Consider the following 26,152-nt stretch of genomic DNA (forward strand, 5'->3'; position numbering starts at 1 on the left):
CACCGACTCAGATCAGTCCTCCTACTATGCATACTCTTTCTCATGTAGAGACACACATTGCTGCAGATGGCGAAGACGCTGTGAACAAACAAACAGAGCGAAGAAAAGCACTAGAAGTGAGTACTTGATAAGCATTTGAGAGTGTGTGAGGAGGAGGAGGACCACAGACAAGTGGGGAAGAACCGGAGAAAGTTACAAAACAAGGTAGACTCTGCTGTCACAACCGATAGGGGGAAGTTTTCGTGGAACTAAAGGGGACAGTTCAGAAACGGCCCCTGTTGAATGTGTAACTCCATTGCTGCTCATGGTGTGACCTCTTGAAATATTGGATGTATACTCTATGGTCGTACCTTGGTTTACACAGCTAAGAATGAACCTGTGTGCAAAAGTGAGTCAGTTATTTCTTAGCAAAAACTAACTTACACCAGCTACGTTTTAATGTCAGTAAAATCCTCCAGAGATAAAGTTCTCCCTCCACTACCTGCGACTTCTAACTTCGATGTTGGAGTATAGATTTGCTACATGATAAATTACTGAAAAACAAAACAGGTAACTTTAGAGACCAAGAAAAAGCTCAGACGCAGAGGGTTAACAGACTCTGACACACTGAACTCTGCTCACCACCAGCAGATGCAGAGGATGGTAAGTAAACTCATATTTGTCCTCTTTATGTATGTTTTTACTCTCAAAAAGGTTTTATCTTCTTTTTGTTTTATACTTTTTTCAGTTGCTTTATGTCATACTCATGGTTTGTAAAGGTTAGCCCAATGTAACCTAATGTAACATATACACAGTACAACAGCCCGCACCATGCAATGATAAATATTCACAATGTACTTTACATTAAACAAATGGGATTTAATATGTACAGTATATAGCGTTTATTCCCACAATGAGAACAGTTGCCAACAGAATTGTGTCCAATTTGTTACCTATTAATCTACCCCAATTGGCATGTTAGTTCAAATCATCCTCACATGAATGACATGAAGTCGGGTTTTGGAAAGTGAAGCAATTTTCAGAATGCGATAATCAAAGTGTTTTCTGCTTTCATTCCGAGGGGGAGAAGTTTGGTGGAGCAGCCATGTCTGTGTCAGCTGACCTGAGCCATCTGCAGGTTGGCCAGGGAGCGGAACGTGAGGAAGCACTTGCAACACTGGAGAAACAGCTAATGTGTCCAATCTGCCTGGAGATCTTCAACAAGCCAGTGGTCATCCTGCCTTGCCAGCACAACCTGTGCAGAAAGTGTGCAAATGAGCTTTACCAGGTCTGTTTTTTAAAATGTATGTGCACACAAGCCTTTACAGCTATCCTTCTGAGAACATTGCATTGATTGTGCACAGCCTAACCCAGTCCCTGACCTCATTTCATGCCCTTACCCTAACCCTAATAAAAACCATAAAATGGCAGTGATGTTTTGTCTCACTGGGGCTGTTCTTTCATCCCTATAAGATTTATTGGTCCCAACAAGGTCAGTGATTATTGCCAGAAAAGCCCCCAATGATGTAACAGAAACAGGAGCACATACAGAGCCAGAACAATGGAAGTAAATATGTGTCATGGCAGATGATTTTGATTTCACTGACCTAAGCATACCACTTAAACATCCACTTGTCCCAATTTAGACACTGATAATCCACTGCGCGAACACGTGCACACTAACGCACAAATCTGCATCTGTTAGCGCTTTGTTCCAAGCATGTGTGAGCAGTTTTTGCAAGCAATGCAGCTCAGTTGTTTAAAATAAAAAGTGCACTTTGAAAGCTGTGTTCAAACACATTTTGTATACAGGAATATGTGTACATAGATGAGTGTATGCACGCAAACAAAAAGTCTGTATGTGCTCATACATGTGGGTGGTGTGTGCTCGATAATGCTCTTGACCCACTGTAAAGGTTCTCACTCCAGTAAGAACGTCCATCGTACTCAAAGTTGTCGTCCACATCGTCAAAATCTGATAAATATCCTGCCATGTTGCACAAAACTATCAGTAGCAAACTCCGTGTGAAGTTAGCCGACTGTCACAGAGAAAGGAGTAAATAAACTGTGCTGCAGCGGCGGGCGGCGATGACGTGATCCCAGTAGACGAGTGTGTAGAAAGCCCTCTATAAGCCCCCCGATAGCCGCCAATAACAACAACACAGCAGCTATGAGCTAACAGAGCTATAGTACACGTTCATTCATTCATTCTTCTTAAAGTATTGCTGAAATAAAGACAGATAATGCCTTATTTAGATAATGCCTCATCTTCTCGGTGAGTAGATGAACGTATTTTATGCCAGAAACAAGGTCTAGGTTTAAAAATACTGGAGTTCCCCTTTAAAGTTAAAGTCATTTGCAGATTCAGGGTTTACATTCACACAGCAGAAAAATCTTACAATGTCTAAGGCACTGTCATGGACCAAACATTCTAACATGTAAAGTATAAGAAAGAATAAGAAATTTGCTGTGCATCAGTGTGCTGTAAGAAATTAATCAAAAATACATTTTTACATACATCTTAACTATTAATTTATTATTATTGTCATCCAATTGTTTAATAATGCCTTGTACTGTAGATTAATACCAGACCTGGAATTAGTTTTACCACAGCTATTTTGCAAACTTGTGCTTTATCTAATCAGTAGAATGAACGTTACAATAGAATTCATTCTGTATGATGAATCCATTTCATATACAACTAACTTGTGTATAATTGAGTCTTCCTGTTGAGCACTGCCTGGGCACTTGAGACCATGTATAATGTTCTCCATGTCAAATGGCACCATTCATCACCAGAAAATATTGTTGAATTTTTTTTTTTTACGATGGTAATATGTCATTATGGATGTGTATGTGTCTTAAGAACTAGCCCCCACAAGTTTAGTCCCCCCACAATTGAACTGCATGGGCTGCAAATAAGTCAATCAATTTGTTACAAAAAGGTATGGTATTTGTATCAGTAAGGCAGTTTGTCTGAATATGACATGCTGCTGATAATGTGAGAACATAGCACAATACTTTTCTTCCTGAAAGTATGTCCTGTGCAGTTTTAGTTGGTGTGCACTCCTCATGTCCCTGCAATGCTTCTGAATCCAATCTGTTAACCAGAACTACCATGTGAAATACCATGTGAGCATTAATTAAACTGATATAAAGCTGTTCACATGTAACAGAATACAAAATTCTTCAACTCTGCTGGTCTGATCATGTGATTGTGTCAACCTCTGACACTGAGAGGTCGGCACGTTCACACCTAAATGTGGACTAAAATCATGCAGTTCTTCTCTCCTGCGCTCTTTAGACATGCTGATCCCCATTAAAACCTCTCAGTCTTCGCACTGTAATACTTCAGGATGTGAAAATACGACAAACATTATAGAGTTGTTCATTTTGTTTCCATCTTACTTCTTTCCTAAACCTGAATATCAAACAAAGAGTTTGATGAGGCAAATGGACTCAAAATTTAGATTAAATTTGAATAAAAGATAAGATAATCATTCAAATGTATTGTTTTGGTGTACCTGATCTTTTTTCTCATGCTGTTTTCATGTAAAACTTATTCACCTAGAAGTGAGTAATAAAGAACACTCATGTACTCTGACAGGAAAAACTAATGTATGCTTTATTACTCATAAACTACTCATCTTTTGGCAAATTTTGCCTTGCACAGAAAAATGAATTCTGGTTAGACCCATCTCACCATTTCAGACCTCAGTGGCTAACTCTCCACCTGCCACTGTCAGAGTGTCTGTGATCTCTCAGTCCGGCTCAGCAGCAGCTGTGGCTTATTAAAGGACACTATTTCAGGCAGCTTTACCCCTGTAACCCTGCATCAGCCTCCCTGCTCATCTGTCCTTTTTCTCATTTGTCCACCTGTCCTCCCTGTTTTCCCTGACTTCCCGCTGACTTTTCTGGCTTTCTCTTGCTGTGCCTATCTAATCATTTCTCCAGGCATCTGAGTTGTTTTCCAACATCAAAACAAAAGTCTGGTGCTGAAAGTCTGATTTCATTCCTATGATTACATGTCGACCACACTGACAAAGAGGAAATGTTTAGTTTTGTTAGACATGGACAGATTATAAGGAAAAGGAACCGTGAGCAAACCAGGTAAAAAGACCAAAGACCAAGAACACATGTCATTCTTTCTCTCTCTGGGATCATTTTGGGTCTTCTTATTGAGGTGTTGACTCTTTTGGATGATTTTCCATTTCTTTTAGGTCATTTTGCATGTTTATAGAACATTTTCTCTCTGGAGATATGTGTTTCTTAGAAGTAATTTGCTAATACAAGGAGCATTTCTTTTTTGTTATTTGTATGCCTTTTGTGTGTCTTTGAGGTAATTTTGAGGTCATTCATTTCAGAACATTTTCTGTCTGTTGCTGCATGTCAATGATAAGCTCTTTGTGGGATCATCTTGTTTCTCTTTGGAATTGTGCATGCTAACTGAGTTCTATGACTTTCTAACAATAGATATTAAGTCACTTTAAACATAGCCTCTGACTCAGTGGCCCTCAATGGCCCCTCATGGACTTTGGTCTGGAGCCCAGTAGACCTGTTAAATCCTATAAACATGTTTGGTCTCAATGATGGAGAGTAATATTTTAATTTAAAACATTTTTCCTGGATGAAGAAATGATCATTTCTTGTGTTCAGCCATCGCTCTTTCAGGCTCGGACTACCATGACGGTGAACAGCGGCCGTTTCCGGTGCCCGTCCTGCAGACATGAGGTGGTGCTGGATCGCCATGGTGTCTATGGCCTTCAGAGGAACCTGCTGGTAGAGAACATCATTGATATCTACAAACAGGAAATGAACAATATAACAAGGTGGAGAGAGACAACAAGATGAATTAAAATCCCAAGTTAAAGGTGATGAGGCTAATACAGACTTTGAATGTCCTTCTTTCCAGCCCCCTCCCTCCTCCTCCAACCCCTGATCAGATCCCAACATGTTCTGACCACGAGGGTGAAAAGGTGAACATCTACTGTCTCACCTGTCAGCGTCCTACGTGTTCTCTTTGCAAAGTGTTTGGGGCTCATCAGTCTTGTCAGGTGGCTCCCCTGACAGACATTTACCAGCAACAGAAGGTATGACACACTTTAAGTGTGTTTGTGTGTGTGTGATGGGTGAAATGAGAAATCGGTAAAGGATCATAACTGTGTCTCTTTTCTTCCAGTGCCTTTAATCTCTGTTTTATCTCTGTTCTGACTTTTATTGCAACCACAGCCTGGAAATCATGATTAGAATGTGATCAGTTTGTAGGACAGGAACTGCTATAATCATAAATAAAAAGGATATATTCAAATGACTTCATGAATGAATTAATATAGAAGTCAATGCTATTTCAATAAGAAACGAAAAGTGTAATAATGAATGTAAAATATTTTAAATAAAATGATAGTTTTTGTTTAATTTCCATCTGTATTACATTTGTGTTAATATCCCTATTTACATCCCTTTATTGATGTAATCAGTTGTTTATTCATTTCTTGATATATTTATTCTCTGTAAATAATTTTTTCCTTGAATTTTTTCTCTATTTATTTCACTGATGTTATTCATTCATGTATTTTACTGCAATCTCATAATGTGTTTTAATCAAATCAGAGTACATTTTCTATTTATAGATACATTTCTTCAGTAAACCTCATTCTATCATGATTAGTTCATGGTACCTAATGTATGTGGTTTTTTAAGTGTCCAAACTTTGAATTTCTTTCTACGCATAAATTGATTATTCTTTAACTTCATTACGCTTAAACTGCACTTCTTCCCTCTATGACCCCAGAATCACAGGGAAGTACTTGAAATAATTAGTTAGTGAATGCTTTCCGGACACAACTTATCCAGGCTTTATTAAGGGCAACATTTTAATCAGTAAAAACTGAACTATATTTTCTTTTGTTTTTCAGGATGAGCTGAGTGAAGGAGTTACTTCTCTGGTAGTATTCAGTGAGAAAGTCCAGGCTCTCATCAATGAGCTGGAGAAAACTTGTAGAAACATAGAGGTATGTGTGTGTTAAAATTGGAAAATATGCAACATTAATTTATTAACACCTTATAAAAACTCTAAAATCACAATGTTCTTTTACTGCATGTCCACTTTGGGATTTTCTTCTTAATCTAAAGTAGTCATGAGCAGCTTCGTCAGAGGTTAAGACTTTTTTTATTATAAATGCTTAATTTGTCAAAAGACATGAATAAGAATTAATCTTGGGTTGCCAGGTTGTGAAACATCCTCCTTCATCCTGACACTTTGTCTGTGTTTTGTGCTTTGACGGATTATCTCCTGCAAGATTAAGGGCTAAAATCTGTGTGTGAAACGTCCATTAGAATTTACAACAGCACACATTATTTATTGCAAAAGTTTACATTTTAATTTTAATACAGCAAATAGAATGTTCCCTTTCTCTCTTGCATCAGTCTGTTGGTATGAATGTTTTTTTATGGTTCTATTAAGTGTTAATACAGATTAAAATATGTGTAATCTATTAGTAAGTAAAATATTATTATCATTATCAAATTGTAAATGTGAATGTAGTTTATTTATACAGCCCTTTACAACAATCCATTTGTACCAAAGTGCTTTACAGCAGATAATAAATAAAGAAAACAATAAGTAAAAAAACAATAAAAGAACAGTAAAAGCAATAAAATACAACAAAATTAAACAGGATAAGATAAAAGTGTCTTCATACTGCTGGGTATTAAAAGCCATCTGAAATAAGTAGGGTTTTAGCCTAGATTTAAAGAGGCCCAGGTCAGAAATAAGACGCATCTCGGGGGGGAGCTTATTCCAGAGCCTGGGGGCAGCAATGGAAAAGGCTCGGTCACCCCAGTGCTTGTATTTTGACCTGGGCACTTCCAGCAAAAGTTGATTTGCTTACCTCAGAGCCCTACCAGGATTACGGACAGTTAATGATGGGGTGAGGCCGTTAAGAGCTTTAAAAACAAGCATTAAAGATTTAAAATCAATTCTATAAAGGACAGGAAGCCAATGAAGGGAGTTAAGAATAGGAGTGATATGCATACGTCTGTTAGTGTTGGTTAAAAGACGGGCAGCAGCATTTTGCACAAGTTGAAAGCGACTGAGAGAAGTCTGGGAGACACCGACATAAAGTGCATCTGAACTGAAACAGCAAACAGGCAGCACGGTGAGGCTCATGTTCTTCCATTACTCTAGTTCTTTGAAACCATTTCAGTGTGTACTGCTATGCAAGAAACTCCAGAGAGTAGCGATGCATGCTTCCACAACTGCCTGGATCATTTCCCACCCCACAAACAGATCGCAGTCTGACAACAGGGGCAGCAGCATAAGAGCACCACACCGGACTGTTCTCTTACCATTTCTCTTCACATTCTTCACCTCAGACTTCCTTTTCAAATCAGAGCCCTGTCATATCCAGGAGTGCTCAGATGACCTCTGTCGTTAGGTATTTTAGTGATGGACAAGAGGTTGACTATAGGGAACTGCTTGACCACTTTGTTCCATGATGTGGCAACAATTACCTTATCTTGAACACAAACCAAACAAATGAGATGATTGTGCATTTAAGGTGAACAGGAATAAGCTAAACATTAGTTCCATACTGGCTGTCTAAAAGAAGAAACAGCACAGACTGTAATTCTGAAGGAAGCTTCAGTCCTTCAATGTATGCACCAAGATGTTGCTTATCTTCTATAAAGTAGATTGTGGTGGGGAGTCCAATCTACTTTACAGCCATCTGTTGGGACAACAGCATTAGAGCTTGTGACCTAAAGAAACTTAACAAAAAGATAAAGAAAGCTTGGTCTGTGCTGGGGACTGCTCTGGAGCACTGGGAGCTGATTACAAAAAGAAGAACGAGGCACAAGTTGATAATAACATCATGAACAATAATGCCAACCATCTACATAAAGGGATTTAACAGCCAGCGGCTTCTTCAGTACACAGAATAGTCATTCCTACCAGCAGAAATAGCCATACACAACAACGGCTTATAATGAATAATAATCTTATTTTGTTCCAAAAGAAAAAAAGTACTTCAACATTGTAATTCTCCCTTTGGGATTATCAAAATTATCATTTTTTTCATTTGACCTAATTTCATATAGGTTTAAAGTAAACTGCACTATGAACTTGGTAATTTAAGTTTTCCCTAATTAACTTTTTTTTTTTTTTTTTTTTTTTTTTTTTTTTTTTTTTTTTCTCTTTTTTTTCTTTTTTTCCCCCTTGTCCTGTTCAGCATTATGGCAGCAGAAATGTAGTCTGAATACCTTTGATGCCAAACAGATTTGCTTTGCCAAGGGAAGTTTTATAAATGTAAAGCTCCCCTTGATGCCCATTTATTTATTTTTGTTTACAATATATAACATGTAATAGAACTGAACCGGACCGGGGGACAAGGAAAGAAGAAGAGGAAAGAAGAGGAAACAGAACAAAAATAGAAACAAAAACCAGACAACCAGCTGCTACACCTGTAAAAAACAAAACAGACAACAATCCATGGCCTCTGAGGGGAATCCAGCCTTAGCGCCACCAGGAGCACCTGAAAGCAGACAAGCAGAGAAAAAACAAACACACAAACAAACAAAAACAAGCACAAGAAGCGGTAATCGCATACAACACAGCTGTGGAGAGATGACCTGAAACCACAGGATAACACATAAACTGCTTAGCGAGCATGCTACTGGGCTAATAAATGTGTGTGTGAGAACATGCAACACCCATGGCACAGGATCTACATGGTAACCGTGGTTAGTTATGAGTGTATAAGTGTACAGGGCCACAATACACAGCCCCCCCCCAGCAATCAGAAGCAGGCAGAGAGGGCCACAAGACCCAGGCCACCAGCAGCCCCCACGGAGCACAGAACCCAGGAAGCCCACCGCAGGGACAACCACGCATCCACCCAGAAGACGGCAGAGGAAGCCCCCGGATAGAGCCCCCATAAGCATAGGGCAGAGGCCCTCAGAGAGCCAGGGGCAACAGCCCACCGACCCCGCCAGGTCCCAGCCGCCCAGACATGGGCCGTGCACTGGACCCGGGCCCGGGAGCCCGAGCGCCCCCAAACCCCCCGGCAGAGGCCCCACCCAATACCCAGGAGGGCCAAGTGCCCCAGACAGCCACGCAGTGGGTCAGCGCCTGCCCCAGCACCCCTGGCCAAGTGCCCTGGGAGCCAAGACGTGCCCACAGGTGGGTGAAGTCGCGAGCAGCGGAGAGAGGCAATGCCGCCCCCCCATCGGGAGAAGCACAGGCAGGCCAGGCCAGGCCAGGCGACAGCAAGTCCCAGATCCAGGCCCAATCATTACCACACACACTTTCACGTCCCATACATCCACACGTCCTCCCTCCCTCAACTCCGCTGGGGTGTAGTGCAGCGGGCACACCAGGGGGCCAGCAGCCCCCCAGCCACCACAGACCCCGAACCAGCAGAACAATTAATTAATCCTCTTGGCCCCTCCCGCCTCGAGCAGCAACCAGGAAGCAGGGGTGTGGGAAGAAGACCCCTCCCCTCACCCTTCTGGCTCTTCAATATTTTCTAATAGTGAGCGATAAAATTGAGGGGCAGCCAAACTTGTAGGACTGGGAGCGCGGCCCTCTGGGCAGCCTACATACCCAAAGAGCCCCGCCCACCAGATGCCACTCAGTGTAACCACCCCCCAAGACCTAATGTGTGTGTGTGAGTGTGTGTTTGATAAGTAGTAATGTCTAAGGTGTAATTAAAACAGGGGCGGGGAACTGCAGAGTGCAACCAAAGGGGACCACCTACGTGGCCCCATCCACTACACCCCACCGAACACACACGGCCCCAAAACCCTTCATGTGTGAGTGTGTGCTGTGTACAGGAGCCAGAAGGGAGAGGGGTATGGGGATATACACCGGGGGGAGCTACTCTCCCCCGGAGAAGGCAGCCAGGGACTGGCTGCAATAGGCATCCCCGCTACCTGGGAGCCAACACAGGGCAGGAGGGGCTGATGTCCACCAGGCTCGGGGCCTGCAGCGACCATATTGCGGGAGCTACTGTACCCCCAGAAGGTACCCATCCCGCCCCACCCCACCCCACCCCACCCCACCCCGGAGGACCTCTACAAACAACAAACAAACAACAACAAAAAACAAACAGACAAACAAACAAACCACCCGGTCACACCAGTCGCAGCAGCCCGGGCCTGAGACCCACCATCACCCAGACCATCACCCAGGCCCCCCCACCCACCCCCCCAACAGGGGAAAAGCACCGCCCCCCCCCACCGCACGCCCCAACACCCTGAAAAAAAAAACAACCATCTGCGGACACCTTGGAGGTCCCAGAGCAACAAGCCCGGCACCAGGACCTGCACCAACCCACCCATACTGTGGCGCGTCCAGGACAACCCAGCCCCCCCAGGCACAGGCAGGGCCCCCCCCCCGGGCGCAAGGCAGCGCCCAGCCACCAGGGCCCAGGCCCAGCACCACCACCCATGCCGGAGCGGCCCAGCCACCCGGCATAGAGCCAGCAGCCACCACCCCAAGGCCTCTAAGGGACCCCGCCCCACACCGCAAGACAGTCCCACCCGCAAGCCCCCAAAACTGCCCTCCAAGCCTGACACACAGTCCCCCCCAGCAATGACCAACCCGGTCCCCACGACCCGAGAGACCACCAGACGCCCGAAGCCACACAGCCCCCCCCAGCACACACCCAACCGCCCAGAGCGACGGGACAGCAACCCACCACCACCACTAAGTGATAAAGCTAATCAGAGGGGACCAGAGAGAATGAAATTCAGCCAATTGATGTTTTGAGGAGGCAGACATTGTTTCCATGCTAATATAATCTAAAAGAAAATTTCTAAACTGGTTAATACACAGATTGTTCTTCGCTTTCCAGTTCATGAGAATAGTTTTCTTTGCGATACATAACACTGTGAGAACCATGTGTGCTGAGTTAATTTCCATGTTGATGTTGTCTAAGTCACCCAGTATGCACAGTGTGGGGCATGCAGGGATGCTACACTTTAGCCATGTTGATAGGTCCGCACAGACTTCAAGCCAGAACTTCTGGACAGGCGCACAGAACCACAAAGCGTGTGCATAATCATCAGGTGTGTTATCTGTGCAATGTGAGCAGATGTTTGAGTGTGTTAGACCCATCCTGAACATCCTTTGTCCTGTATAGTGTGTTCTATGAAGGATTTTGTATTGTATGAGCTGTAAATTAGAATTCTGAGTCATTCTAAAGGTGTTCAAACATATTTGTGGCCAGAAGCTATGACTAGAACTGATGGATAAATCTGCCTCCCATTTTGAGGACGGTAGAGACATTGTGTCATCTATTTTAGACAATAATTTATATATTTTTGATAGTAGTTTTGGGGTGCAGATGCTTAGAAATTCTGCTACCCTAGTCGGGAGTTGTAAGTCTGGTTGGTGGGGGATATATTTCTTTGTTATTATAGACTTAAGTTGTTGATATTCTAGGAATTTATTGCTGCCTATCTCGTGTTGTGATATGAGCTCATCAAATGAAATAAAATTTCCATTTTGGATTATATGTTCCAGATGTTTGATTCCTTTGATCTTCCACAGAGTAAAGTTTAGCATTTTTTTGTTTTGCAGTATGTCAGGATTGTTCCAGATGGGTGTAAGCTTACATGGGACAATTGAAGACTTTGTTATTTTAAGAAATTCCCACCAGGCTGTCAGAGAGGTGCTGATGTTAATGCTTTTGAAACATTTGTGATGTTTTACGTTTTGACTAATAAGTGGCAGGTCAGAGATTTCCAGATTATCACACAATTAATTCCCTAATTAACTTTAACATAGGCTACAAAATAATGGATGCAACAATCAGAATATCAGTTAACGATGGGCTGAGTTCTTCAGCGTATTTCTCCAGTTAAAATATACACTCAAAAGCATACAAGTAGTTTATATTTTTCATTTTGTGATTCCGTAGCCACCTCTCAATGGAGGAAAATTTGATTGTCAGTTTAGCTGTCATTTCAAATATATCCTTTATTAGTTTACTATGGCCTCGCTATCTCTTATTCTAAAGAGAGGCCACAAATCACAGAGTTGAATGCATTTCAGTGTCTTGCTGGCAACACATAAGTGGAATAATTCTGACAGCATGAAAAACTGGCATCTTTCAATGAACCTTTTTGTTTTCTTTTGTTGTGTTTTTTAAGAAAAACTTTTAGAAACTTTAATAAACATTTGGTTAATTTAGAATCAAACATAATCGATTTGTATGACAATATTACATCAAATGATTTTGATTAATTTATTTTTAGTACTGATGGTTCACCTATGGGTGTCAAACAAACCATATTACTTCCTGTATTATATCCCTTCCCTATCATATAGAACTTATCTTTGTGCACCTATCTTTCTTTTACCCTTAACAGGAAAACTGTAATACTCAGAAACAGAGTGTGCGTGAGAAGTTCAACCGTATGGTTTCCATCCTGGAGGACAGACACAAGGTCAGAGTTTGTTCCTTTATCGGATCAATAACTCATTCACTGTTAAGTGTTTTTTAGAGCTTTGATGAGTACAGTGGTCATTGAGCATACATAGATTGCACACCAATTGTAGAAGTTACAGCAGTAAGGCTATATTCCTACGAATTGTACAGCAGTGAAGGTAACCATTAGAAAAACACATGTAGTATTTTGTATTATACACACAGTGATAGCATTTATATCTATGCATACGCTGTACTTATATTTTGCATGACAACTTTGTCATTTTTCTTCAAGAGCACATAACATACATTATGTGGTATTTACGACCAACCTCATATTATAGTCAGCAGAATTTTGTGTGCTAATATGCACTTTATGGTATGACTACACATATCAAAACTTTGTCTAGCAAATGAAAAGTAGCCCATGAATTCCTCACTATATTATAGTAGTATAATCAGCTGCAACACTACTTGTAAATGTAGAGGTTTAAATGCAGAAACTATGCAGAACAGCAGTGGGGAAAGAGAGGGAAATCACCTTGGTAGATATTGCACTTTATGTTCACTTGTGCAATTAGCGTGGCATTGGCCTCCAGGGTTGTCTTCCACAGTCCCATCGAGTTCTTCATGAAGGCTCTTAAAGTCCCATTGATGTTCTGGAGTATCTGGGTGGGCCTATTCTCTTCTCATTACACTGCCACTCAGTGTACACTTTAGATGCTTCAGTGGAACATCCTATTTACTCTCCTAGCTTCAACTTCTTTAATGTACCTTCTCAGGCGGGTTGCCAGAGCTGTGAGTTGTTGTTTGGCAGTCTCCAGGTGGAGAGTTTGTTGTATGTCTTGGGGATGTCCCTTTTCAGTGCATCTTTCTAAAGCTCTGGCAGCTGGCTAACCTCTCTCAATGTTGTGATCTTGGCCTCCAACCTTTGTTTCCATGGGGGAGGTACTGCCCCTTACTGCTCCTTGTGTTGTTCATCTTGTAGCCAAGCATCTGTAGGATCACTGCAGCTGTGGTGCACATCAGCTTATTGGTCTCTTTGGTGGTCCCAGTAGGTATAGTATCTAGTGCTGCATTCACATCTTTTAGCAGACTTTCAGAAAGTACTTTGTCTCTTAGGCTTTCTAATGGGGCTTGGTACCCATTCTCAGATGGTGGTGATAATGATGTATCCCCCCGGACCTGCTGTCCTAGCTCCCTCTTGATATAGCATCTTTACTGTACCTCATCGATCTCTAGTTGTGATAGCAGATTGCATTTCCGAACATTAGAACACTGGGTCAGAAGTTGTTTCTTAGATAGTTTAGATTTTGGGTTTTGAAGTATCTGTTGGTCCCACATTCTTTACACATATCCCCTATCTCTATGATTTCTGGAATAGTAGCATTCCAACAATGTGAGATTCTCCACTCTATTCCAGTGTCTTGTTCCAGTAGCACACCTGCCATCAGTATGTCCCTTGTCTCCCAACACCTGACGCAGACCTTGTTAATCCGGGTGACATCTGACCTGGCGTGGCGTCAGTTCTATGTCTCTCGCTCATCTTAGTATCAATAGGAGAGGGAATGTTTGGCAGCCAATATCAAGACGGAAGTTACAGATCTGAGAGTACTTTAAGGCTCTAGCCTTTATTTTATCTGCATCTAACACATACTGTGATGGAAAATTATTAATTCTCCTTTAGCATGTACTGGGTGTTGTTTTTCTAGTTCAGAGAACGGGTGTGTTATTCTGTTTTTCCATATGATAAATACTTGTTTATCTATAGGAGAGGTTCCATGGAACCGAGGTGGCTTTAGAGGTTAAGTTAGCGACTGAAAAACTTATCTGTCTCATGCAGGTTGTCCACTTTTGTGTAACACCCTATCTTTGAATGTATAAGTAAGTCATGAAATTTGAGACTGCTTCAGAGCTACAGTACACGCTGATACTTTCCTTCATGAAGTACAAATCAAATTTTGGAAACATTGATAGGAACTCACTGTGCTTTGTTAACAGAAATCTCCACGACAGTACACACATTAGTCTGTTGTTTTTAATGCATAACCATTGTGACATACTAATACAAGCCTTTGTGTCAATCCCTCTTCATTTGCAAGATGCAACAGAATTTTGACAAATACAGAAGATTGCATCCCCCTGCTTACATCCCTACTCTGGGTTGTTGTAGTTTTCAGAAAAGATTTTGTCCTTCTATTCAGCTAGAAAGACTTGAATCATGTCTGTAGATAAATCGTGTTTGTCTTGTCTGCCACTTGTCTGAGCATTCTTGTTTTTATTCCTCTTGTCATTAATGTTGTTGTCATCATAAAGGTGATGACACAGCAAATCAACTCTGAGCAGGAAGAGAAGATGGCTCATGCCCAGGTGCTGTTGCGCTGCTATGGAGACAGCATAGAGGCCAACATCAAACTGATGGAGAGAGTACTGAGCAGTATGGAGGACCCAGATAAAGTTGCCTTTGTTCAGGTGGGCTGCACCCGCCCAGATATAACCTAAATAAATTAGATTTAATCTAATCTCTGTTTCTCATTCATCCTCAGAATTCAAAACAGCTAATCACAAAGTGAGTTTTGTAGAATCACATTCTATAATTACAGTGTGTCTTTCTCTCAAAGTAAAAAATGTGTGTTATTCAGATTACCTTTCCTTGTTAATGTTTGCGTTGCATTTATCCATTTTCTAACTTAAATTACTTTCTGTCACTTCTTCAGTGTGATAGCAGCGACCACCTCCTGTCCATGTGAGACACTGAAGCCAGGTTATGAGAATCTAAGTCACTACCAATTTAATTTTAGCAAACAAGAGAGAGCTCTGAAGAGCATAGACTTCATCAAGGGTAAGTAAGCGCAAGCTTGTAGAAATGTACCTTTTTCAAAAGGTGTGACCACTTTTCATGGGCAGGAATTAACCTGTCAAGAGAAATGCAATTTCCCATCGTGAAAAAAATCTTTTCAAAGTTTTTGCATTATATATGCAGAGCTTTACTGAAAATGTTAAGAACCAAAACAGGTAACATACGGTGTGGGTAAAATCTTAATGTGTTCGTAAAGTTCGGATTGTAAAGCTGCCTGCCAGAAACAAGAGTCTGGATGGAATACAAACTTAGTAACCCAATCTGTCCAGTATGAATCCAATCCAAAAATAGCTGGTCTCTGCACCAGTTAAAGAGCCAGTGAATCAGATTATCCCAAATGCATAGAATACTATGAAACTAAAAGTGGAATTAATCATTATCAATCATTTGGGTTACTGCTGTAGCTCAGGAGCTGTTGGTGGTTTAAATCTTCAGACCACATGTGGAAATGTCAAGACTGAACACCATGTTATACCATGCATAGGCTAAAGAAAACTGTTATACCCAGGAGGTGCTGTAAGAATATTAGGGTTACAAAAAACAGATCAAATCTAGCATCATATAACTGGGACTCTTTTCCACCTCCATCCACAGTTTTGCTGGATTAATCTCCCTTTTGTTCTTAACTAAGATTGTTGATAGATGGAAACTTACTAGGTGTATTTCTGATGTCATTCCCTTTAATTTATTCAAATGTGTCTTTGTGGAAGTTTGTGTATGTAATTAAACAATTATAGCTGGTTCAGAACAGAACAGGTTAGATGTAATCAGGATGTTTTAGACTTACAGCAGATCCTCTCACAGAGAATAATCTGGATCCTAGAGATTCTTTTAACACAAGACTAGCCTCTACCTTGCCTTTGTTATCTAGGGTTTTGGAGAAACAGTTGAAGACAGTATTCTAAAATATTTTAATATCTTAGTAGACTGATTTCTGGTTTTTTTTTCCTGGCTGACTGGTCCTTTTCTATTGGCGTTGATGATAATTCAATTCAATTCAATTCAGTTTCATTTATATAGCGCCAGATTACAACAATTGTCATCTCAAGGCACATAAGTAATATAGTCCAATTCAAGCCAATTGGAATTCAATTCATTGTAATCATAATCCAATTAATTCATATGGAGCCAATTCAAAAATAATATCCTAGCTAAGGAAACCAACAGGTTGCACCAAAACTTGTCTTCAGTCCAATCTCCCGCCCTGAGCATGCCTGTGGCGTCTGTGGAAAGGAACGACTCCCTTTTAACAGGAAGAAACCTCTGGCAGAACCAGACTCAGGAAGGGTGGCCATCCGCCTCGACCAGCTGGGGTTTGAGAAGACAGAAAAGAGGGAAAAGAGGGGGGAAAAACACCATAACACCATTCAAAGGATACCTGTTGGAACAGGGAAACACAAGTTAATAACCACAATAATATCACATGTACATAAAATCATTTGAGAAATTAAACAGGGGGAAAAAGAGAGCAAAGTGAGGAAAGGTGTGACAGATAAGGTCCCCCATCAGTCTAAGCCTATAGCAGCTTAACTATGGGATGTTTCAGGATTACCTGAGCCATCCCTAACTATAAGCTTTATCAAAAAGGAAAGTTTTAAGCCTAATCTTAAAAGTGTAAAGTGTGTCTGCTTCCCGGACATTTACTGGCAGCTTATTCCACAAGAGAGGGGCCTGATAACTGAAGGCTCTGCCTCCCATTCTACTTTTAGAAACTCTGGGAACAACAAGTAAACCTGCAGTTTGGGAGCAAAGTGCTCTGTTAGGAAAATATCTTACAATGAGATCTTTAAGATATGATGGAGCTAGGTCATTAAGAGCTTTATATGTGAGGAGAAGAATCTTAAATTCTATTCTGAATTTAACAGGGAGCCAATGAAGAGAAGCTAAAACTGGAGAAACATGATCTCTCCTGTTAGTTCTCATCAGAACTCTGGCTGCAGCATTTTGGATCAGCTGGAGGCTTTTCAGAGAATATGTGGGACAGCCCAATAATAAAGAATTACAGTAGTACAATCTTGAAGTAACAAATGCATGAACTAGTTTCTTTGCATCACCCTGAGACAGGATGTTCCTGATTTTAGCAATGTTACGAAGGTGAAAGAAGGCAGTCCTAGAAACCAGTTTTATATGTGCGTCAAATGATAAATTCTGGTCAAAAATAACTCCAAGGTTCCTCACTGTAGAACTAGAAGCCAAGGAAATACCATCTAGAGTAACTATATAACTAGACAATTTCTCCCTGAAGCACTCAGGTCCAAAGAGAACAACTTCAGTTTTGTCTGAATTTAAAAGCAGACAGTTCTGAGTCATCCAAGTCTTTATGTCATTAAGACAGGCTTGTAGTCTGACCAACCTATTGGTTTCATCTGGTTTCATAGACAAGTACAGCTGAGTATCATCAGCATAACAATGGAAATTTATGCCATGCTGTCTGATAATGTTACCTAATGGAAGCATGGACAAAGTAAAAAGAATTGGTCCAAGCACAGAACCCTGTGGAACTCCATGACTTACTCCAATGTGTGAGGAAGATTCTTCATTTACAAGAACAAACTCCAATCTATCAGATAAATATGACTTAAACCAGCCTAATGCAGTTCCTTTAATCCCAATAACATGTTCAAGTCTCTGTAACAGAATGCTGTGATCGATCGTATCAAATGTAGCACTGAGATCCAACAGGACAAGCACAGAAACAAGTCCGCTATCAGAGGCTAAGAGGAGATCATTGGTAACTTTCACCAGTGCTGTTTCTGTGCTATGATGCACTCTGAATCCTGACTGAAACTCTTCAAACAGATTATTTCTATGTAAATGATCACAAAGTTGAACTGCAACTATTTTTTCAAGAACTTTAGACAAAAAAGGGAGATTGGATATAGGTCGATAATTAGCCAACACTTCTGAATCAAGAGTAGGTTTTTTAAGTAAAGATTTAATTACAGTAACCTTAAAAGTCTGAGGTACATACCCTGTCAACAAAGACCAATTGATCAAATCCAATATGGAAGTGTCAATTAAGGGGAAAACCTCCTTGAACAGTCTGATTGGGTCTAACATACAAGTTGATGGTTTAGAAGAGACTAATGCTGTTGTTAGCTCAGAGAGATCAACTGGGCAGAAGCTGTCTAAATACAAATCAGGTTCTAAAGATACTTCTAAAGTTGCTCTAATTGATGATACATCAGTGATAATAGTAGGAAGGTTTCCATCAATCTTCTCTCTGATAGAAACAATTTCATTGATAAAGAATCTCATGAAATCATCACTGTTGAGAGTTAAAGGAATACATGGCTCAACAGAGCTCAGACTCTTTGTCAGCCTGGCAACAGTGCTGAAAAGAAACCTGGGATTATTCTTATTCTCTTCTATCAATAATGAATAATAAGCAGTTCTAGCTTTACGAAGTGCTTTCTTATACGTTATTAAACTATCTTTCCAGACTAATTGAGACTCTTCTAAATTAGAGGAACACCACTGTCTCTCCAGCTTTCTTGCAGTCTGCTTTTAATGCATGCAGCTGTGAATTATACCAAGGAGCCAACCTCTTCTGACTGATTACCTTCCTTTTCAGAGGGGCAACATTGTCCAGTGTTGTACGCATTGAAACTATAGTGCTGTCAACAAGAGAGTCAAGTTCTACTGGAGTAAAATTTAGGTAGCCGTCCTCTGTCATATCAGCACATGGCAGTGAAGAAAAGGATGATGAAATCAACTCTTTAAATCTGGTTACAGCATTCTCTGACAGAAACCTTCTATATGTAAAATTCTTCTCAGAAGCCGTATAGTCAAGTAATGTAAATTCAAAAGTTATCAAAAAATGGTCAGACAAGACAGAGTTATGAGGGAACACTGTTAACTGTTCACTCTCAATGCCATAAGTCAGCACAAGGTCAAGGGTATGATTAAGGCAGTGAGTAGGTCTGTGAACACTTTGAGAAAATCCAATAGAGTCTAATATAGAATTAAAGTTAATATTTAGGCGTCATTTTCAACATCTACATGAATATTAAAGTCACCCACTACAATGACTTTATCTGTACTCAGCACTAACTGTGATAAAAACTCTGAGAATTCAGACAGAAACTCAGAATAAGGGCCAGGTGGACGATACACAACAACAAACACAAGAGGTTTTTGTGATTTCCACTTTGGGAAACACTGAGAATCAGAGATTCAAAAGAGCTAAAACTAATCTTGGGTCTCGGACTGATTAGTAACCCTGATCTGAAGATAGCTCCTCCTCCTCTGCCTGTGGTTCGAGGAACGTGAACATTTAAATAGTCAGAGGGAGTTGATTCATTAATGCTAACATGATCCTCCTGCTGCAGCCAGGTTTCAGTAAGACAAAATATATCAATATGATGATCACAGATCAAATCATTCACATAAAGTTTTTGTTTTAAATTTTGTTTGCACAAGAGGATTTGCTCCTTTTGTGTTTTTTGATCAGGTGATCAGGTGGGAAGCCGCAGAGAAGTGTGTAAGACTACAACTCTGCATCCTGGTCTCAACCCTGGGTTGTCATGTTTTTGGATGACGAATAAATTCGTCCATATTTCTAGAAATGAGAGCCGATCCTTCCAAAGTGGGATGGATGCCGTCTCTCCTCATCAGATCAGGTTTTCTCCAGAAAGAAATCTTCTCATTCAACCCTTTTGAGCTGTTGTCTACCTCAAGGATTCATAATGGGTGCTGTTTTGTTCACACTTTTTTCATGAATATTTAATAGACATTATACTTATTATCACTTCTATGTTGATGATGTTCAAATGTACCCTTACATACTCTTTTATAAAATAGTAGTTTCATTTTGCAAAATGCTGTTAAATAAAACAGATTTTGAAATTGAATCCATCTCACCTTCAGGCAGTACTATCCACTAATATCCATTAATTGGCACCCATTGCAAATTACGCTTTTTTTTTCTTTTTAAGAAAAACTCCGCATGAAAAATATGATACGAACAATTCAGACCTTCGGTGTCAAACAAAACTCACGTTCATGTAGTGGGTTGTCACTACATCCCCTGTCCCGTGGTCACGTCATTCAGACTGGCAGACACGTTCAAACATCTAGTCTTGAAAATTCTATTACATCAGTGGTAAAAATAGAATCAAGAAGAGACAAGAAGAGTAAAAAACAAAAAAAAAAAAACAGACAGCAAAGTGCAAGCATGGTGGATTTATTTAGCCAGCATTGAAATACAGGCCGAACATGCAGTGAAACAGTTCCAGAGCTGTCTGACCATTGTCTCTGGGCTTTATCTTTGACTCGTTAAGTGGCCCTTCCTAATTACCACCCTTTCTATTTTTTTCTGTCCTCCTAAACCAATACACTATTATGGTCTAATATCAGAATCTATCCGTGGATTCCTCCATCCTTTCTGCATTTTTCCCTTCTTTTCTTTGCATTATTTAAAATCATGTGCTTGGGGTTTATGTCCTTCCAGGTGTGCTCATTCTACTGTCTTCATAATTCATAATTACTGCCCTCTTGTGTCAACTTTCCTCAATTTATGGACCTTTGGTTGGCCATTTGTTAAAGGTCATCTGGAAAGCGTGACATTCTACGTCTCATTTTCTTTTTAATTGCATAGATTGATAGTCACTTCTGTTTAATTGCATAGATTAATACTTCGGAGGCTGTGAGGTTACATAAAGGGCATACATGCATAACACACAGTACAACTGATAAAATATCAACAGAAATATAAATGCAGCTGTCCCTTGGTTCCCTTTTCTCTACATTCAATATCATATGATTTTGCCATTTCTTGTTAGCTGTGGAAGATTTTTCTGAAGAACAAGAAGAGGATCCTGAGCCAGAAGAGCTTACAGAACTGGAACCAGGACAATATCAGGAAACTTTAGTCCAGAACCAGGGGGCTTTTGACACAGAACCAGTAGAAGAGCCAGTGTCAGCACTTGTATCTCCACCACTTGCACCTCTTCAGCCTGCTGGACAAGAAGGAACCTCAGTATCACCAGCTCCAGCACTAATGAGGGACTCTGCAGAGTCTGTTGGGGAATTTATGCAGCTGGAGACAGATGAGCTGGACTCAAATGAAGATGGATCTGGTCAGATTAAGATGGAGAGTAGGTGGGAGAGAGTGGAGGCTCAAAAAGAGGTGGAGGAATGTGCCACTCCCCATCCTTTAAAAGATGGAAATGTCTGCGAGCACCAAGAGGGAATGAGCACACAGCAGGTAGAGTATCAATGCTCCTCAAAACCACTTTCCCCTTTCTGCTGTTCTTGACAAGACCTCTTAGGGAGGTTGACCATCAGCAAAAGTTTTTAATGTAAAACTGATTTTAGTTTCTAAATGATAACATAATGAGATTCCAAGATAAACTTTTTTGTCATTTCACTAGTTATTTGCATACACTCAATATTGAAACTCAATATTGTTTCTCATCAGTGAACCAGCAGAGCTTGTAAAGTGAAAAATTAGATAAGAAATTAAATTTTAAAAGGTTCATTAGACTCTAAAATATCATTAAAAAACACTTATTCAGATTAAAATCAGTTCTAAAACCAACTGAAATGTTCCATTTACTGATTCATAGACTTTCAGCAGTCAAAAGGTGCTTTTAGAGTTCAATTGAAGTTTTAGCTTGACAGGTGGATAGCAGGGCAGGCTGTTTAGCATTTGAATGGCCTGTGGGAGGAAACTGTTCAGCATCCTGTTAGTTCTACAGCTGATGCTCCTGTATTTCCTCCCAGACGGAAGGTGGAAAAAGATGTGATGCAAAGGGTGGTGAGGGTCCTCAGTAATAGGGTGGTGGTGAGATGAAAAAGCTCTGCTTTTCTGAGCTTGTACAGGAAATTCAGCCATTGCTGTTCTGTTCCTGGCTGAGATCAGGACATCAGCTAGGTGAACTCCCAGAAACTTCACTCTGCTGACCCTCTCCACAATAGTCCCGGCGATGTGCAGCTTCATATGATTGTGTCTACTCGCCCTCCTCAAATCAATAACCGTGTCCTTTATTTTGTTCATTTAGGGAGAGGTTGTGTGATCTGCACCATACCATAAGCACCTCAACCTCTCTCCCGTAGGCTGAATCATCATTGTCTCTAATAAAATCCACCACTGTTGTGTCATCAGCAAACTTGATAATGTAGTTGTTGATGAGTCTTGCAGTGCAGTCAGGGGTGAGCAGGCTGAAGAGCAGGGGGCTCAGGACACAGCCTTGGGGTGAGTCTGTGTTCACTGCGATGGGTCTTGATATGCGGGTGTCCACCCTTACTTTGTGCTTCAGCTGTGTTAAAAAGTGTTCCAGTCCACCTTTAAGAGCCTCATCTTTTCCACCAGCTGCTGTGGACTGATTATATTAAAGGCTAAGTTGAGGTCAATGAAGAGGATTCTGGAGTAGGTGTTCTTCTGCTTCAGGTGAGGTGGAAATTACATTCTCTGCGGATCGATTGGATCTGTAGGCAAACTCTAGTGGGACCTTTTAACATTTGTAGGACTGAAACTACCATAATCTGAAATCCAAAAGTATACAAATGAGTAAACGAATGCTCTGATATATATAACAAATGCTACTAAAATAAAGCAAATACTGTTTTATGCAATAAGTAATATGTAGCATGTGAAATAAATGTATATCCCTGCTTTGATTTCACGACTATCGATATTCTACGTTTTACTTTACCGATTCATTTAAAACTCTCTTTAGTGACTAAATTATTCATTTCATTTTCATATATTTGCTTTTTATTCCTAAATTTATTTTGTCTTTGCATCTTCACTATATTCTTTTTCTTAAACTTGACTAATGGTGTATTTATGTATATTTCAGTGTCTGCATTTTTACATTCTTTACAGCCAGAGGGCAGTACTCATGTGTCGAAGTGTACTTGGGCAAGACATGTTTTCCCACATTGCCACAGATATTCTTTTTGGTGTGTGACTGGAGAGAAAAATTGGTGCATACTATATGTAGATGGCCCACACTAGATCTATCAAGAAGCGCTGTGTGAGTGTCTCTATGAATGGCTGAATTAGAAACACATGTAAAGTGCTTTGTGGAACCTAGACGAGGTTAAAAGGGTGCTATATAAGCTATTTCTGCTTCATTATGCAAATGAGTGGGCTGTCTTTTAGAGTGTGTCATGGGCTCAGCTTCTGACCTATTGAATGATCATCAGGGTGCAGATTTCTTATTTCACAAAACCCAAAAGTGGCAAAAACGTAAACTCCCTGTCTGCTTTAAGTAAAGATGTTCTTTATAGAGTTGGAACAAAAAGATACGCTGCAAGACCTCTTAGGCTATTGTTCAGGGTGCAAGTTACCCTAGCCTCGAATACTGCAACCCTTTTCTTCTGTTGGTTTATGTGGTTGTTGTGAAACAGCCCTCCAATGAGACACCCTGAAAGACAGCCCCCATCATTTGCATAAGCAAGCAGAAATGCATACAGGAATGTAAAAAATGCAGGCAGAGAACTGCACTGCTTAAAGGAGATCAATGGGCTTTGAGTCATAAACAGGTGGAGAAGGTGAAGGGGAAATAAAAATGAATTCACTGATTTACAAATAAAATATATAATGTTCAATCATGAATACATAAATAACTTAATTTCTGGTAAAGTTTAGGAAATTAAAATGAGTGAAAATGCAAAGAAAAAACACAAAATACACATAAAATACACATAAAAAGGAAATCAATAGGGCTATTAAGTTAAATGAATACATTTTGAAATTCATATTATTCCCTTTTTGCTTTATCTTAGTACCATTTTTTGGCAAATATCTTTTTGTATTTATTTCAGATTATGACAGTTTGAGTCCATACTAATAATCACGGCCTTGTATCTCACAAGGTTGTCAGTGTTTAGGAGCCAAAAAAGTCTGGCTTAACCTCGTCTTGACCCACGATAAGATTTTGAAACAAGTAGCGTGATGGGATTAACAGTAGATATATCCAGACACCAAGTATTGATTTGAGTTAGTGCATAAGCTATTGGATGTGAGAAAATGAGCTAACTGTGTGGGGAGCCACCAGACATTATTCAGAATTAGCTTGCATACACACATATGAAAAGGTCTGATGTGAACTAGTGGAAACCTTTCAAATAAACTGGTGAAAAGCTCCATACAGGGGAAAGAAAACTAGGAAATTGCTTTTACATATACTACTGAAATATTTGTATAGGAGTTCACTTTTACTTTTTAACCCTCTCCTGTCCAGCATCACGCAAAGCAGAATCAATGCGGTTTGGTGCCAAACACATTTCTTTGCCAAGATAAAGTTCCCCTTGATGCTTAAGTACTATTTATTTATTTGTGTAAGGATGAGAGATAAGACTAAAACCTAGACTCACATTTATAAAGAAGAGAAGATAAATTTAAAATGCTACTCATTTCAATAGGGGCAAGGTTTTTATCTGAGCTGGAACCCACCAGTTTTATATACAAAGCTTTGATTTAAAAAGCAAGTGTTCGTTTTGTTATGTTCATTTATAAATAAAGAGTTGACAACCGATGTCATCTCACAGTAAACAGAGAGAATCAAATTACATTCAATTTATTTTATTCAGATTTAGCAGAATCAGCCTCGTTCTTTACAGTTGTATTGATAGAATTCTTAAAAAAAAAGAAGGAGGTTGGGGGGTGCTAGTTAAGGACGCCAACAGATCAAGTCAAACCCACATTCAGTCCCCAGGTGACAGTGGAGAGGAACATTCCATTTTAACAGGAAGTGATTTACAATTTCAGAGGATGGAAATGATTCTAGATAACATATTGTATGCTTTAGAAAACATCTATAATAATTGATTTACAAATACATGTCAACTCTTCTGCAAAGCCCTTCAACTGCCTTCTCTCGTGTATCGTGTGAAGGGGAAGAGGCATAAAGACGTGATCCAAATAAAGAAGGGAGTGGATGCAGCTGGTATAAACTAGGCAGAGGGCCAGCACAGCCCTGTCTGCTCCTGAAGAAACACTGCCAAAGGTTTATGATTCAGAACAGGTGAAGTCCAGGTTACATCCGATCCCCAAATCCAACTTCAGCCTACATGTATGCTGAAGAAAACCTTATGGACCTCCTTGTCCACCTGCACCCCAACTTTTCCCACTCTCCATTTAGCTTCACGTTACACCTCTTCCTAAACCCTCAAGTTATTTCCCCCCACTTCTTCTACCATTATTTCCCTTGTATAGGCATCTTCCTTCATTCACCTGTCTGTCGACCATCCCTTTCCCTATCTCCAGGCTGTCACGCTGCTCTTCTACCTGCTGGCCTTCCTGCTCATCCTGCAGAGGATTTGGGCTTACGTCAGCTGTTTTCTTTGCACATAACACCAGAAGGACACATCCTTGGTGCTACACAGATCAGGTACCACTGGCTCCACCTGGCAATACCGTTTAAAGCTTTTATTTTACGAACTGATTTAAAAGATTTTTTCCACAAATGTTGTTTATCAGTAAAATCTTTTTTTAAGCCCATACAGAAATACCTGTTTTTGTTCTTTTTGAAGGCCCAAGCTAATTTAAGATGAACTGAAATATAGTAAAAAAGCTTTTCCTGCAGTCACTATGAATCAAACATGCATGCTGCCATCAAAATTTGATCTTTTTCAAGGAAGGCCTTGCTTATTCCAGCAAGACAGTCCACATGTGTCACAGCAGCATGGCTCTGTAGTAAAACAGGCCGTTATCTAAAGTAGCCTGACTGTGAACCAAATCTGTCACCTTCAGACAATGTTCGACCAACCTATGAAACAAAAAAAGAAAAAAGAACATGAAGGCCCTGAACTGAAATCCAACATCAACCACAAATCGGAAAATAATCTTTTTCTCCTCCAAAACTAGATAGAGTGAAGGAGATGATTTTCAGCAGAGTAGACCCATTTCACTTCAAAATTTAAGAAAAAT

The 26,152-nt window shown here is 40.3% G+C and overlaps 1 protein-coding gene across 2 annotated transcripts; it reads left to right on the forward strand.

Moving 5' to 3' along the window:
* On the forward strand, window positions 1-25,610 carry LOC140272443 (tripartite motif-containing protein 54-like). Of its 2 annotated transcripts, none has more exons than XM_072367896.1 (11): window positions 1-116; window positions 1,061-1,267; window positions 4,636-4,808; window positions 4,892-5,069; window positions 5,895-5,990; window positions 12,352-12,429; window positions 14,727-14,882; window positions 14,957-14,979; window positions 15,128-15,252; window positions 21,054-21,478; window positions 25,490-25,610. In XM_072367896.1, the coding sequence occupies exons 1-11, from the start codon at window positions 27-29 to the stop codon at window positions 25,574-25,576; spliced, it is 1,638 nt and encodes a 545-aa protein (XP_072223997.1). In that variant the 5' UTR covers window positions 1-26; the 3' UTR covers window positions 25,577-25,610. The 2 variants fall into 2 exon arrangements, with proteins under 2 accessions (XP_072223997.1, XP_072223998.1); XM_072367897.1 differs by lacking the exon at window positions 1-116 and adding an exon at window positions 537-642.
* The last annotated feature ends 542 nt before the right edge of the window (window positions 25,611-26,152 follow it).

The sequence above is a fragment of the Leuresthes tenuis genome, unplaced genomic scaffold, assembly GCF_036924035.1.
Source record: "Leuresthes tenuis unplaced genomic scaffold, fLeuTen1.0.hap1 SCAF_16, whole genome shotgun sequence".
NCBI classification, from domain to species: domain Eukaryota; kingdom Metazoa; phylum Chordata; class Actinopteri; order Atheriniformes; family Atherinopsidae; genus Leuresthes; species Leuresthes tenuis.

Coding starts and splice junctions, on each gene's coding strand:
- LOC140272443 (XM_072367896.1), top strand. CDS start 27: ATGCATACTCTTTCTCATGTAGAGACACACATTGCTGCAGATGGCGAA. Junction 117..1,060: donor AGCGAAGAAAAGCACTAGAA/GTGAGTACTTGA, acceptor TTTCATTCCGAG/GGGGAGAAGTTTGGTGGAGC. Junction 12,430..14,726: donor TCCTGGAGGACAGACACAAG/GTCAGAGTTTGT, acceptor GTCATCATAAAG/GTGATGACACAGCAAATCAA.